The sequence below is a fragment of the Polypterus senegalus genome, chromosome 8 (assembly GCF_016835505.1).
Source record: "Polypterus senegalus isolate Bchr_013 chromosome 8, ASM1683550v1, whole genome shotgun sequence".
Classification (NCBI taxonomy): Eukaryota; Metazoa; Chordata; class Cladistia; order Polypteriformes; family Polypteridae; genus Polypterus; species Polypterus senegalus.
Genome location: NC_053161.1, coordinates 173,539,963 through 173,554,684, shown reverse-complemented (window position 1 = coordinate 173,554,684; position 14,722 = coordinate 173,539,963). Strand labels below are relative to the sequence as shown.

The 14,722-nt window shown below is 39.8% G+C and overlaps 1 protein-coding gene across 3 annotated transcripts in view; it reads right to left on the bottom strand.

Annotated features, from left to right (window-relative positions):
* Positions 1–4,949: 4,949 nt before the first annotated feature.
* Positions 4,950–14,722, bottom strand: part of LOC120533433 (gastrula zinc finger protein XlCGF7.1-like) — a 34,201-nt gene continuing 24,428 nt past the window's right edge. For 2 of the 3 annotated variants that reach the window (XM_039760321.1, XM_039760322.1), the window contains 2 exons: positions 14,191–14,522; positions 13,365–13,991 (listed from right to left, as the gene is read on the bottom strand). In XM_039760321.1, the coding sequence (XP_039616255.1) occupies positions 13,563–13,991; positions 14,191–14,522 (761 nt within the window). In that variant the 3' untranslated portion in view covers positions 13,365–13,562. Of the gene's footprint in view, positions 6,371–13,364; positions 13,992–14,190; positions 14,523–14,722 lie in introns of those variants that run through there. The other variant, XM_039760323.1, reaches the window with a different exon arrangement.

Here is a 14,722-nt window from a genome sequence, read left to right as displayed (position 1 = left end):
TTCCCGTGTAGGTAGAAGGCTGAAATTTGGCAGGCTTATTCCTTACAGCTTACTTACAAAAGTTAAGCAGGTTTCATTTCGAAATTCTACACGTAATGGTTATAACTTGAACCTATTTTTTCGTCCATATACTATAATAGACGTCTGCTCAATGCCCGTGGGAAGCGTAATTTAGTGCCTGCCCATATAAGGCCATCCGTCAGCGGCAATCCAATAGAAACACTGCCGCTAAATATTCACGGGTGAAGGACTGTGCTAATGCAGATGAAGATGAGATGGTCAGGGTGGTGTTTGGCACAAACTCAGCGAAACTGTGAGAGAAACTTTTAAGTGCCGGGTCTTAGCTAACATTACATACAGCCGTGGACATCACACGAGATGGCACAAGCAGAGCTGAGAACCTTCGATGCATGTACACTGAGCAGCTCACGTGAACTGACGCAGAGCACAGACAAAAAGCAACAGTTCCAAAGAGTGCTGAACAAAAACCGAATTACACAATTGAGAAGGCAGCAAAAAAATATGTAGAGTGTGATACATACAAGCATATTCATAAGTGCAGCTACTGCGGAAACAAAGAACACGGTGGAAAAAGTCAATGTCCCGCTAAAGGAAGACAGTGTAAAAAAAAAACCCGTGCATGCAGTGTGTCAGGTCTCAGATAAAAAGGAAGACGAGCTGTTTATTGATGCAGTAAGAAACGAATCGATGAATGAAACCTGTCATCTTTACAACGATTGACAAACACGGAATGTAACTTGAACACAACACATCCTCCAAATACGAACCTGATTGAAAGAAATAATGATAATCAAATCCTTGATGACAGCAACACTCAACACTCACAAAACAATTACTGTATATTGACAATCATGTTACGTTATTTTTAAAATGTTTCCTTTTCTTTTCATAACTTCTTTAACACACTATCTCAAGTGCGCGGTATATATATATATATATATATATATATATATATATATATATATATATATATATATATATATATATATATATATACCCCGATCTACATACTCTCAAATAGACAAACCACACGCCGTGGAGCAATGGTAGAGGTTTCACCTCTAGCGCTGACGTCCGAGTTTCGATTCCCGAGAGGGGGTGCACTGAGTATGTACGCGCGCTTCCTGATTCATTTTACCCTCGCATCCCCTTGGTTTGAGACGTATGAAAAAATATGCGGTTAACCCAGAAAGACAAATCACCAATTGAAGCTTTATGAATAATGGATACTTTATTCGCCATCAATGATTGTTTTGTAAAGCCATACTCAGTGTATTCATTAGATGAACGGTAAAAAAGTAAGAGCGAAGGGAGGGTAACTTACTGAGGCACGCAGGCAAAACCACAATTGCACGCGGGCTCGATGTAGTGCGCGTCAACTCGATCTGAATTGCGCAATCACATTCAAAAAAATATATCTTTTCAAGTTCTATTTAGTCGACACAAATATCTTTGGTTGGAATGTAAGGTGAATTTACTCTTTACATTTGTATGGTGAAGAAAAATTTATGCAATGATGCCTACATTTACTTTACATTCCAACCAAAGATATTTCTGTCGACTAAATAAAAATTCCTTCTATTTAAAATTTAAATAGAACTTGAACAGATACGATAGTTCATAATATCCAAGCAGACTTGCACGTAAGAGCGGGAGTCATCTGCTTTAACAAGCAGCGTATTGCACTGATACGAAATAGCCTGCCCATTTAATTATTTAGAAATGGATAAATAAATTAAGATTTGGTACAAATAATGTTTTTCATTTTTCTTCCTTTATGGATTCTGGCACCCCCTGCAACAGTTGCTCGCACCCCAAAGACTGTATGTGTGTGTGTGTGTATATGTAGATATGTATGTATATATATGTTTATATGTGTGTGTGTATATATATATATATATGACAGCAACACTCATCACTCACAACAGTGACAAAACAATTACATTGACAATCATGTTACGTTATTTTCAAAATGTTTCCTTTTCTTTTTCATTACATCTTTAACAAACTACTTCTCCGCTGAGAAGTGCGGGTATTTGCTAGTAGATAGATAAAAGGTGCTGTATAATAAGATAGATAGATAGATCGATAGTTTATTCGATCTATCTATCTCAGGGGTCCCCAACTCCAGTCCTGGAGGGCCACAGTGACCGCAGGTAATTAATGCTAATTAATAAATAAATAAGTAATTAATTAATAGGTAATTAAGCAGCTAATTAACTTCTCTTGATTGAATTTTAATTGACTTGTTTTTTAAGATTTGTTCCCCTGAATTCCTTCATTTTTTTCCTTCAATGGCACCCAAACAGAAATGAAATGTGAAGTGAGTGAGCCAACAGAAGACCAACTAAGTCAGGGCCTCAAACTCCAACCAGCTGCTTCATTAGGCGATGATTCCTGTCGTTAATTAAACCCGTTCTGTAATTCCGTGGCTTGTTGCTGCTCTCATTGTGCAATAGCAGACATTTCTGAAACTGTTGATTTTCTCTTTTCTAACATCATTGGTCAAAAGTTTTGTGGACCTGCGCAGATCAACACTCCTGAGATCTTCACCTTTCTTTATTTTCAGATATTGTATGATGGACACAGTTTGCTGGTTCTGTTGTGGCTCATTTTATATCTCTCAATTATTTGGTGGTCATTTAAGGAAACAGGAACAATTAAGGGGTCTGATACTTCAAAAGCAATTACAATTAATTCAAAATAAGTTAATCAGCAGCTAAAACAGGTTACTACTTAATAATGGTTAGAATGAAAACCTGCAGCAACTGTGGTCCTCCAGGGCCTGAGGAGTTGGAGACCTCTAACCCTTTTCTTAATTAGTGACCTGTTTTTGCCACTAATTCACTTATTTTGAATTAATTATAATTGATAAATTAATTGTATCCATCTATCTTATTGGTCATATAGTTCCTTTCATGTGTATCTATCTATCTACCACAAAGTACAATTATGATGACACAAGAGTGCTTCTTCCAAACCCTGTTCCAATGTTACACAAGCAGGCCTCGCTATACCCTCCTAACTCTAATGGCAGAAGCATATGAGCTGCAAAATGACTTTCTGTGGACAAGAAATTTAATTTTGAGAAAGGCAAAGTAGTCTAGGAGACAGGATGACCAAATTATACCTAGATTAACTTTATAAGATCAGTTAAAAAAAAAAAAACAAACCACCAGACAGAAGATAGCAGAAGGGGAAAAATCCTGGCAAGAATCCTTTGACTTAACTACTGACGCTTCAATCGATGCAAGAAATGAGTCTCCCCTGGAAATACTGTATCTAGCAGTACCGAGCTGCAAGGTGTTCACAATTTAGTTTGCTTCAGTTTATGGTTCTTTATATTTGAATAAGGCTTAAAGATGAACATTTATTAAAGTCTGCCTTCCTGTGTGCACATTTGTTCTATGTAACCAACAGGGGCTGATAATCAAGTTCCTTTCTCAGCTAGACCAATCAGGATGAGGGAGGGGGAGGGAGAGAGAGAGAGAGAGAGGACACCCACTCAGCTAGGCCAATCAGGGTGCAAAAGAGAGAGAGGACACACCCACTCAGCTAGGCCAATCAAAGTGAGTGAGAGAGAGACAGCGAGAGAGAGGACACCCACTCAGCTAGGCCAATCAGGGTGCGAAAGAGAGAGAGGACACACCCACTCAGCTAGGCCAATCAAAGTGAGTGAGAGAGAGAGAGACAGCGAGAGAGAGGACACCCACTCAGCTAGGCCAATCAGGGTGCGAAAGAGAGAGAGGACACAACCACTCAGCTAGGCCAATCAGGGTGAGAAAGAGAGAGGACACCCACTCAGCTAGGCCAATCAGGGTGCGAAAGAGAGAGGACACCCTCTCAGCTGGACCAATCAGGGTGAGGGAGAGAGAAAGAAGACACACCCACTCAGCTAGGGCAATCAGGGTGAGGGAGAGAGAGAGAGAGAGAGAGAGAGGACACACCCACTCAGAAGGCTACAGTTGCAGTCATGGCTGGGTGAAGTCTGAAGGAACTCCTGGCAGAATGTAGTGGATTGTAGTCCTGGGTGCAAGTGCTTTTCAATTATGAACTGTATATCCCGAAAGGATGGTAAGTGTTAAGAATTGAAAGTGCAAACTGAAGTAGTGACAGAGAATTAGACGTTACAGAGTGGGTCCACATTAAAATCAATCTGTGCATTTAGAAAGGGTTTTATGTTTTCAGGAAGGGTATCCCCAAATACTTCTCCATGATAAAACAATGAACAGCAACACACCAACGCCAGCTCCATGTACAAGTCATGTACTCAGTGAATTAAGGTGATGCTGCTCCTTATCACTTATTGATTATTACCAGTCCCATGTCTGTCTGCTGGTTCAATGTTCTGTGCAGCTGAAGCTTATATAACAAATATATTTTTTTATTGTACTTTAAGTCATATTAAACAAACGGAATATCAGGATTACTCTTCTGGCCTCCAGGTTTGGACAAGTCCTTCTGGCATACAGCTTAGTTGAAAGGTCAAGACGGGTTACTTATATGTAGCTTTCCATAATGTCCTTTTTATCTTCACTTCACCAACGGACTGTACTCTTTCATTCATCATTGTTATTTTTTCCTAATGAAGAGTCTGATGGCCTTGCTTTGTCCATTTTGATGTAGTCAGCAACACCACTAATTTGACTATCTATCTATCTATCACTGTAAGGTCTGGGGGTGCACTCAGGTGTTCCATCTCTCATTCTCAGGCTAAAGGGAATACTGACTTTAGGACGCTTAAGGATCACCCTGCAGTTCCACATCTCTGGTCCTAGCACCTGGTATTAGGGCTTTAAGAGGTTCAGTTACCCGTCATAGGCCTGAAGTCCCTGTTGTTCTGTAAGCCTGTTTGACCCTTCAATAAAACCCCTAGGCTGATGCCCCACTTCCTGAATGTCCGAGACCAGAAAAATGCAAAAATCAAATCAATATTAAAAAGTGTTAATTATTGAACCACAAAGCAAACTGCAAAATACAATAACTATCTCAATCTCAGTGTTATCTGAATGAGCCTTCAGAAGCTTGGGTGTTAACTTTGTTAGATCTTGAGCGTCACTAGTACACTTCTGACCTGAACTAGTTCTTCGGCTGTGAGCTTTTGCTGGTGGGCCAAGGTGGCTCATTTCCCTGACAGGCGTTGGCATATTTTTACTCTAATAGTGATGCGCTCACTAGATTTTCTGACTGAATAGTAAAAAGTTCCAGTGGGGCTTTAAAAGTCCACTGACTGCCTAGCAATCTAATATGCTTAGTGTGGCAGAGAGCAGCCATAACACATAAGGCATTTGCAGCAGAAAACCCATCCTATGAACATGCGGTTGAGGAGCTGGAAGGGTTTAGTTCTACTGGCGATTACAGAATTTCACTTCCTCTTATCCTTCTGCCCAGTCTCTGGCTGTTCCACCTGGTCTTTAATGTGATCGCAGCAGGAATACCACTTGCTGTTCTTACTATCAAGTGTTAGTTCTCATGTGCCTGTTAAAAATGCTGCTACTGGAGATTAGTTTGTTACACTCAGAACAGCGATATGGCTTCTCTCCAGTATGAATTCTTGCATGGATCTCAACATAATCAGTTCTTCAAAACTGTTTTCCACATTCAGAACAAGAAAGTGGCTCCTCTCTAGTAGGAATTTTGGTGCCATATTTTTTTCAGAACAACAATATGGCTTCTGTCAGCTTCACTTTCTCAACAATGGTTTAGTTTCCTTACTTTCAGGACAGGTGTGAAACCTTACTCTTGAGTTTTGCCTTATCTTCTGTATGGATTTTTTGGTGGCACTGAAGATTGAACTTAAGTGAAAACTGTTTGCCACATTCAGAACAGCAGTATGGCTTTTCTCCCGTATGAATTCTTGTGTGTCTCCGTAGGTTGTTCTTTTGCGAGAATTGTTTGCCACATTCCGAACAGCAATACGGCTTCTCTCCCGTATGAATCCTTTTGTGGCTCTCGAGAGTACTCTTTACAGAAAACTGCATGCCACATTCTGAACAGCAATAGGACTTCTCTCCTGTATGAAGTCTTAAATGGCTCTGGAGATTGTTTCTTTGAGAAAATTGTTTCCCACATTCAGAGCACGAAAACAGCTTCTCTTCAGTATGGATTGTTTCATGGTTCTGAAGACTACTCCTTGTTGAGAACTTTTTGCCACATTCAGAGCAGGAATACAGGTTGTCTCCTGTGTGAAGTTTAGTGTGTTTCCGAAGAGCACTGCTGCTGAAGAATCGTTTGTCACACTGAGAACAGCAATACGGCTTCTCTCCTGTATGAATTCTTCTGTGGGTCTGAAGACTGGCGTTTTGTGAGAATTGTTTGCCACATTCAGAACAGCAGTAGGGCTTCTCTCCTGTGTGAAGTTGGGAAAAAATAAATAAAAGCTTATTTTCAATCCAATGTCACATTACTGACATTAAGTCACAATACTAAAGAAAGGCTTGTTGAAACTTTGAACAAGCTTTGAAAAGCATACGCAATCTTAAACATGCATGTGGAAAGAAAAAAGAAAATCCCATGACTTTGCCCTGTGTATCATTACTACTCACCACATAAAGTTAAAAAGAAAAAAAAGGGTACTACTAATAATAACTCTTTACATTTACATAGCACTCTTCTCACTACTCAAGCACTTTACATACAGGGTGGTCCAGATCTAATTATGCAGATCCAGATCATCTGGATGACCGATTTATGCGGGGACGATTCCAGTTCGGGTGAAGACGATTCTTCATGTCGTCAGTTCACACACTTCGATGGTCTGGGATTTTTCAAGTAATAAACTTAAGTGATAGTGTAATGAAAATTGCATAATTAGATCTGGACCACCCTATAGTCAGAGGGGAGCCACTTCAACCACCACCAATGTGTAGCATCTACCTGGAGGCTGCCACCACAGCCATTTTTGCACCAGCATGCTCACCACACATGAGCTGTTAGATGGTGAAGTAGCGAGATATAGACACACACAATTAGAGGCAGGGGATGATTAAGGGGCCAATTTACTGGACATTGGGATACACCCTACTCTTTACACAGGCATCTTTAATGACCACAGAGAGTCAGAACCTCAGTTTTCCATCTCATTCGAAGGAAGGCACCAGTTTTTACAGCACAGTGTCCACATCACTGCGCTGGGGCATTGGGATCCACATTCAGACCACAGTAAGCGCCCCCTGCTGGACTCGCCAACACCTCTTCCAGCAACAACCCAAGCTTTTCTTAAATGGTCTTCATTTGTTCCAGATAAGTGCATTACAGAAGTTAAGCAATATGACATTCACATTAAAGTTTAGTAAATCTCTCTCTATATAAAATCCAATGTCTGTAAATCTGTATGTCTGTCCACTTTTTCGTGAGAGATCTACTTAACGGATTTAGATTGTTTGTTTTTTCTATAATTTGCCTGAACGTTCTGGTTGATTTTGTGACCTCTCTCATCTCGCCAAGTATCATAGTTCGCTTGCGGTACCGATTTATTTGGGGAGGAGGGCAGGGACCTCCTCACTCACATGCCAGCCTTGGGGCGTATCTTACATAAGTTCAGCTAGTGAACGAGAGAACTACTTAACGGATTTAGATTGGATTTTTTTCTAGAATTTGCTTGAACATTCTGGATGATTTTGCAACTTCTATCATCATGCTAAGTATCATAGTTCACTTGCAGGAGTGATATATTCACACTAATCTGAGACAGAGGCTGCAGGCCAAGGGGAGGTGGAAGCGTCACGTCAGGAGTGGGGAGTCGGGTCTACCTCCGCTCCGCGTTTTGGAGCATAACTTGCCCCCGCTTTGGTAGCAAATACCTGTTTGTTTATTGATTTAAAGTTTGTCCTGTTTCACTACTACATGGGCGGAGCCGCTGGGGACGACTAGTCAAAAATAAGATTAAAAATATCACTAAAACAATAAGAACATAATAAACGAACAATTAATGTAGCTAAAAAGTCACAATAGTAAAATACAGACAACATGTGGGGAAAGGCCCAGTTGAAAGATTATTGGTTACAGTTTGCCGACTACATTACAGAACCGCATCATTTTGCCATCAGTCTTAAAATATCACTCAGAATTACACAATCGCTCATAGTTTATTCATCAAAGGAGCAAAAAATGGAATAATCAAGAGCATTTCATTTCTGCGCTGTCAAGCACTTGAAATGCTCTTTTAACGATTAGAAACTGCTCTGACATTTCTGCACAATTAGATTTAACCAACTGAAATTCAAAATTTAAATGAAAATGGCTTATTTAAACCATCAAAGCAAAACAAAAGAAGAAACAAAGCAACATACGAGTATACAGGACCTCCAGGGGTCTGGGAGAAAAACTAGAGAAGAGAAATACAGGATTGCCACAGCTTATCTGTACTAGGGGTGTGCGACATTGGCCAAAAAATTAAAAAATTATATCTTGTTATTTTCTAGGACTTTGACAGTAATGATAATTAGACAATATTTTGCATCCTTTACAAACGTGTTTGTAAAAGTCTTATTTATCTAGCTTGGTCTTGATAATAGGATATTAATTGTAGCTTACTAATCAGATTAACATATGTATGTAAATATATATTTTTTTTAGTTTTTAGTTTAGTTTTTAAGCACAAATATAGTTAACTATACCATAGAATGCACAGCGTAATAGTAAACTAAATGTAAACACATTGAATAACACTGAGAAAACCTTGAACAACAGAGAAAACTAACACTGCAATAGTTTGCGCTATAGCGCTAGGAACCGCTCGCTAAAAACACTGTTTTTTTAAATGAGTTTTAAGCACAGGGAAAAAAATTAACATTTGAAAAATCCATAATTTAATAAAGCACCAAGAAAAGTAACACTGCCACAATGCACGCTATGAACCAATCGCTGTAAACAGAAGTGAAAACAAAAACGAGCCTTTTCTACCTTATGTGTCCAGTCCTCCCTCTCTCGCTCGCTCGCTGTCTCTCTCTCTCTCTTTCGTGTGCCTCTTTCATGAGCCTGGAGCACCTGTGTGTGTGCCTCTGTCTCGTGTGTATGTGTGCGTGTGTGTCTCACTCGCTGCACAGGAAATGCACAGGGAGAGACTGATCATGTACAAACCTAAAGAGAAACTGGCTTGTTCGTATACCGAGTGTGTGGTCGTGAACCGAGGCAAAAGTCTGGCGACCTTTTTGGTCGTAAACCAAGTTGTACGTGAACCGAGACGTTAATGAACTGAGGTTCCACTGTATAATGAGAGCAGTTTAAACAGACACTTACCCTTAATGTAAACAAGATATGAACCCAAAGGGAATAAAAATACTAATCATAATTGAACTACAGGGCATCAACATTACGGTCTGGATAAACCTAAACATAAACTCTGCTGATGCCAATGTAACGTCAAGGCCATCAAACGATGTGTTGTGAGGAGGAATGTTCGCACGTGTTGTCAAAAATCACGCAGAAGTAGTACTACTTCTGGTTTCAGACAACAAAAATGTGTGTTTTGTTGTTTACAAACTATTATACTTTCATTATTTGAATCACAAATAAATCCAGAAAAGTATGTGTAATTTTAAGTTTATGACTGCTATTCGTTACCATAGAATTAAAAAATACCTTATTTTCTCTCATTTTATTCTTTAATCAAAAATCAAAATCAAAAAATTCCTTTCATTTTCAATTTTTCATTTTTGCTTCTAAAATGAAATTTCAAATACCAAAATGTACACGGACAATAAAGGTCTGTGGGAAGCACTGCAAACAGAATTTCATCCATGGTTGTCCTATCCTACCATGGAAGCTATCATAGCTAATTTTCGGCGACTGTGTCAGTAGCACAGACGACAAACATGTTAACATAAAAGGCACCTCAATCTGCTGTTATCAACAACTTTAATTACAAAGGCACACATTCTGTTGTCTCGATAGCTACCTGCGACACCGAATAGAGGTTTACCATGGAGGATACCGATGGGAAAGTGGTGGAGGCATCTTCAGGGAGAGCAAGTTTGGTTCAATGCTACTGGAGCAGGAAGTGAACCTACCTCAAACAGCAAATCTGGTGGGAACAGGAGTCAGACATCCACATGTAATCATAGGCCAATGCCCTCCCACCTACCTGATGTGGCCCTATCATGGTATGCTGTACCATATACTTGTTTGATTGTGTTTATTAAAAAGATAAAAGCTAATTAATTGAATAAAGTGATTTTGACTACTTTACCTGACTGTTCTCTTAGTGTGTGTTTTTTTAATGAAAAATAGTTATATTATTTGAAAATGGAAAAAATCTAATTCTCACTTAGAGGATCTGTACAAAACTTTTTCAAAACCTGGCAGGAACTAATAACATTTTAGAATAACCATTTAAATTGATTTGAGGAAGCAAGTTCTCTACTCTCTTTTACACCATTTATGTTTATTCATTTATTAATTTATTGATTTGCTTATTTTTACTATTTTTACACTGTTGGCCTACCTCTCTTTCTTAGGGGTGGGGGTTGATTTGTTTCGAACCTTTTTTTCTTTTTGTAAAACTTGAGTTATTTGTATGTAATTTTATTTGATTTTAATGAAATCAATACAATTTATATATTAAAAAAATCATGGAACATGTGCATAGTGAAAGAAGTCGAGTGATTGAGAACAGTTTTGGTATTCTGGTAGCAAGGTGGAGATCAGCCTCTAGAATTTCTGCATGGAAAGTCTGTCAACATTGTGAAGGTAGTAGTGGCACAATAGCACAGTGGTATCGCTGCTGCCTCACACTAAGGAGACCAAGTTTCACGTCCTGGGTTCTCCTTGTGTGGAGTTTGCATATTCTCTCTGCGTCGGTGTGCGTTTCCTCCGGGTGTTCCGGTTTTCTCCCACAGTACAAAGACAAGCATGTTAGGTGGATTAGCAGTGCTAACTTGGCACCCATTGTGCTTTTTGCGCCACCCGACTCCCCACTCTCAACGTTATGCTTCCCCCTCCCCTTGGCCCACCGCCCTGTCTCGGATTAGCACGAATATATTGCTCTTGCAAGCAAACTATGATAGGTAGCAAGATGAGAGAAGTCACAAAATCAACTGGAATATATATATATATATATATATATATATATATATATATATATATATATATATATATATATATATATATATATATACACACACACATACATATACACATACAGTGGCTTGCAAAAGTATTCAGCCCCCTTGAACTTTTCCACATTTTGTCACATTCCAGCCACAAACATGAATCAATTTTATTGGAATTCCACGTGAAAAACCAATACAAAGTGGTGTACACTTGAGAAGTGGAACAAAAATCATACATGATTCCAAACATTTTTTACAAATAAATAACTGAAAAGTGGGGTGTGCGTAATTATTCAGCCCCCTGAGTCAATACTTTGTAGAACCACCTTTTGCTACAATTACAGCTGCCAGTCTTTTAGGGTATGTCTCTACCAGCTTTGCACATCTAGAAACTGAAATCCTTGTCCATTCTTCTTTGCAAAACAGCTCCAGCTCAGTCAGATTAGATGGACAGTGTTTGTGAACAGCAGTTTTCAGATCTTTCCACAGATTCTTGATTGGATTTAGATCTGGACTTTGACTGGGCCATTCTAACACATGGATATGTTTTGTTTTAAACCATTCCATTGTTGCCCTTGCTTTATATTTAGGGTCGTTGTCCTGCTGGAAGGTGAACCTCCGCCCCAGTCTCAAGTCTTTTGCAGACTCCAAGAGGTTTTCTTCCAAGATTGCCCTGTATTTGGCTCCATCCATCTTCCCATCAACTCTGACCAGCTTCCCTGTCCATGCTGAAGAGCAGCACCCCCAGAGCATGATGCTGCCACCACCATATTTGACAGTGGGGATGGTGTGTTCAGAGTGATGTGCAGTGTTAGTTTTCCGCCACACATAGCGTTTTGCATTTTGGCCAAAAAGTTCCATTTTGGTCTCATCTGACCAGAGCACCTTCTTCCACATGTTTGCTGTGTCCCCCACATGGCTTGTGGCAAACGGGACTTCTTATGGTTTTCTGTTAACAATGGCTTTCTTCTTGCCACTCTTCCATAAAGGCCAACTTTGTGCAGTGCACGACTAATAGTTGTCCTATGGACAGATTCCCCCACCTGAGCTGTAGATCTTTGCAGCTCGTCCAGAGTCACCATGGGCCTCTTGGCTGCATTTCTGATCAGCGCTCTCCTTGTTCGGCCTGTGAGTTTAGGTGGACGGCCTTGTCTTGGTAGGTGGTTTACAGTTGTGCCATACTCCTTCCATTTCTGAATGATCGCTTGAACAGTGCTCCGTGGGATGTTCAAGGCTTTGGAAATCTTTTTGTAGCCTAAGCCTGCTTTAAATTTCTCAATAACTTTATCCCTGACCTGTCTGGTGTGTTCTTTGGACTTCATGGTGTTGTTGCTCCCAATATTCTCTTAGACAACCTCTGAGGCCGTCACAGAGCAGCTGTATTTGTACTGACATTAGATGACACACAGGTGCACTCTATTTAGTCATTAGCACTCATAAGGCAATGTCTATGGGCAACTGACTGCACTCAGACCAAAGGGGGCTGAATGATTACGCACACCCCACTGCAGTTATTTATTTGTAAAAAATGTTTGGAATCGTGTATGATTTTCGTTCCACTTCTCACGTGTACACCACTTTGTATTGGTCTTTCACGTGGAATTCCAATGAAATTGATTCATGTTTGTGGCTGTAATGTGACAAAATGTGGAAAAGTTCAAATACTTTTGCAAGCCACTGTATATACACATATATACACACACACATACACTAGTTGTGTAAGCCGATCCTGGAAACTATGGAAAATCGGCAGAAAAAAAAAACAAAACAAAACTGAAATGTCGATGTCAGGTAATTGAAAGTTTCTTCTGAGGTTTTCTTTTGCGCGCATGCTCGCCTCGCTTGTGTATCCTTGGAGGCGGAGCCCTTACCCCGACTCCACCTCCCAACTCCGGGCTGGACAGACAGACAGACAGACAGACAGACAGACAGACAGACAGACAGACTTCCAGCCGTAGACGTTTACATATAAGAGGTACTTCTTGTTAGAGAAGTGGTGGAAACTGTGTGTCAGATAGGTACATTACAGAAAAACAACTAAACAATAGGACAGCTTGTAATTATGACAAGCATTTAATTTTTTTATGCCATATCTATTATGGATAAATATTTTTGTACATATTTTAAGAAAATGATTTTGTATTTTATAACAATAGCCCACAGAATTTCATTTTGTTAATAAAAAAATGAACAGTTAACACCTGGGGTCTATAGTTCAATTAAAAGATGCACTTTAGTATAAGGACATAAAACTTCTATTTGTCTGGCTATGCAGCACATTACCCTTTTAAATTTTTTTTTTTTTTTTTTTTTTTTTACACTAAAGAAGCAAAAACAGAATGTTTAACTTTTTTTGTTTTGCTTTATGCACTTGTACAGAGTTATAAAGTATAACAATAATCCTAAAAGGTTAAAATGCCAAAAATAATAAAAATACACATGGACAAATTTATCCAACACAGAATAAAGCCAAAGAAGCATCTCAGTCTCTTATAATGCTGTGCTGCTACGCTGCAGCTTCTCATACAGCAGTTTGTGTATTTCAAACATGGCATGGGGCCTCTCTTGCTCTGGCAACCTCCTTAGCATGTCTGCCATGGAGAGGGCAAACCTTGTGAGCTCATCATTTCCATCACAAAATCTCCTCTCGAGCTCTAATCTGCGTTTCTTAAGCTCCACCATTTCTTGTTTTAAGCCACAGCCTTCCTGATGTCGTCTTCTCCTCTGAACTGGGTTGGTGCGCCGGGACCGGCTGCTCGCTCTGCTTGAAGTAGGCAGTTCTGGTGTTGCTGTCCTAGATAACGGAGTGCATGGCAGGCTTTGTTGTCCTGGTGTGGAGAGCACACTCTGTTCCTGGGGCTGGGACATGTCTTCTTGTGGGACTGGTGACAATGAAGTGCAGCTGCCAGTTTCGCCATCCTATGAAAGTGTTTAATGAGCAGACTTTATCAAAGTGTCACATACATTTTGAAAGTGACATAAATGGCAATAATGAAAATTTGGATTATGTAAGTATAAACACATATTTTCTATGCATACGTGTGACCATGAATCCACGCTCAGTGGTCGGCCCAGAACAAAGGAGTTACAAATACATACAGTAAAATGTCATATTTACCCGTTTATCTTTGTAGTTTGACTCCATCTCTTTGTGCTTCACATGTGGTGCCAGCCAGGAGAGAAAAACGTAAAATGCAGGCAGTTTTTGTCCTCCAGGATCACCATTTCTCCTGTTACAAATTTTCTTCCGTAGGCGAACATATTTGTCCCTCACATTTTTCCACTTTTTCAAACATTCGCCCACATCCAAACCAATGTTGGCTGCGATTTCACACCATGAATTGGCCACCATCTGATAGTCTTTGTAGTATTGTGATGATGAATCATACAAATGTGCATATTTTCGAACTTCTTCGGCAAGTCTTTCCTCAGTCTGTTCCATGTTTACTTCTGAATAGTGGAAGAGAAACGGAAATGCGTTTCAGGAAATTTGTAGTTACCAAACTGGTCAACCAGAGTCCAAGGGGTCTACACAGGATTCACATGGACATGACGAGTAGTTACATTTTTGAGGAAGTGCACATCACACTACACGCTACGCAGGCTATGGCGTAGTTACAAAGTAGGCTTGAGGCGGAAGTAAAAATCAC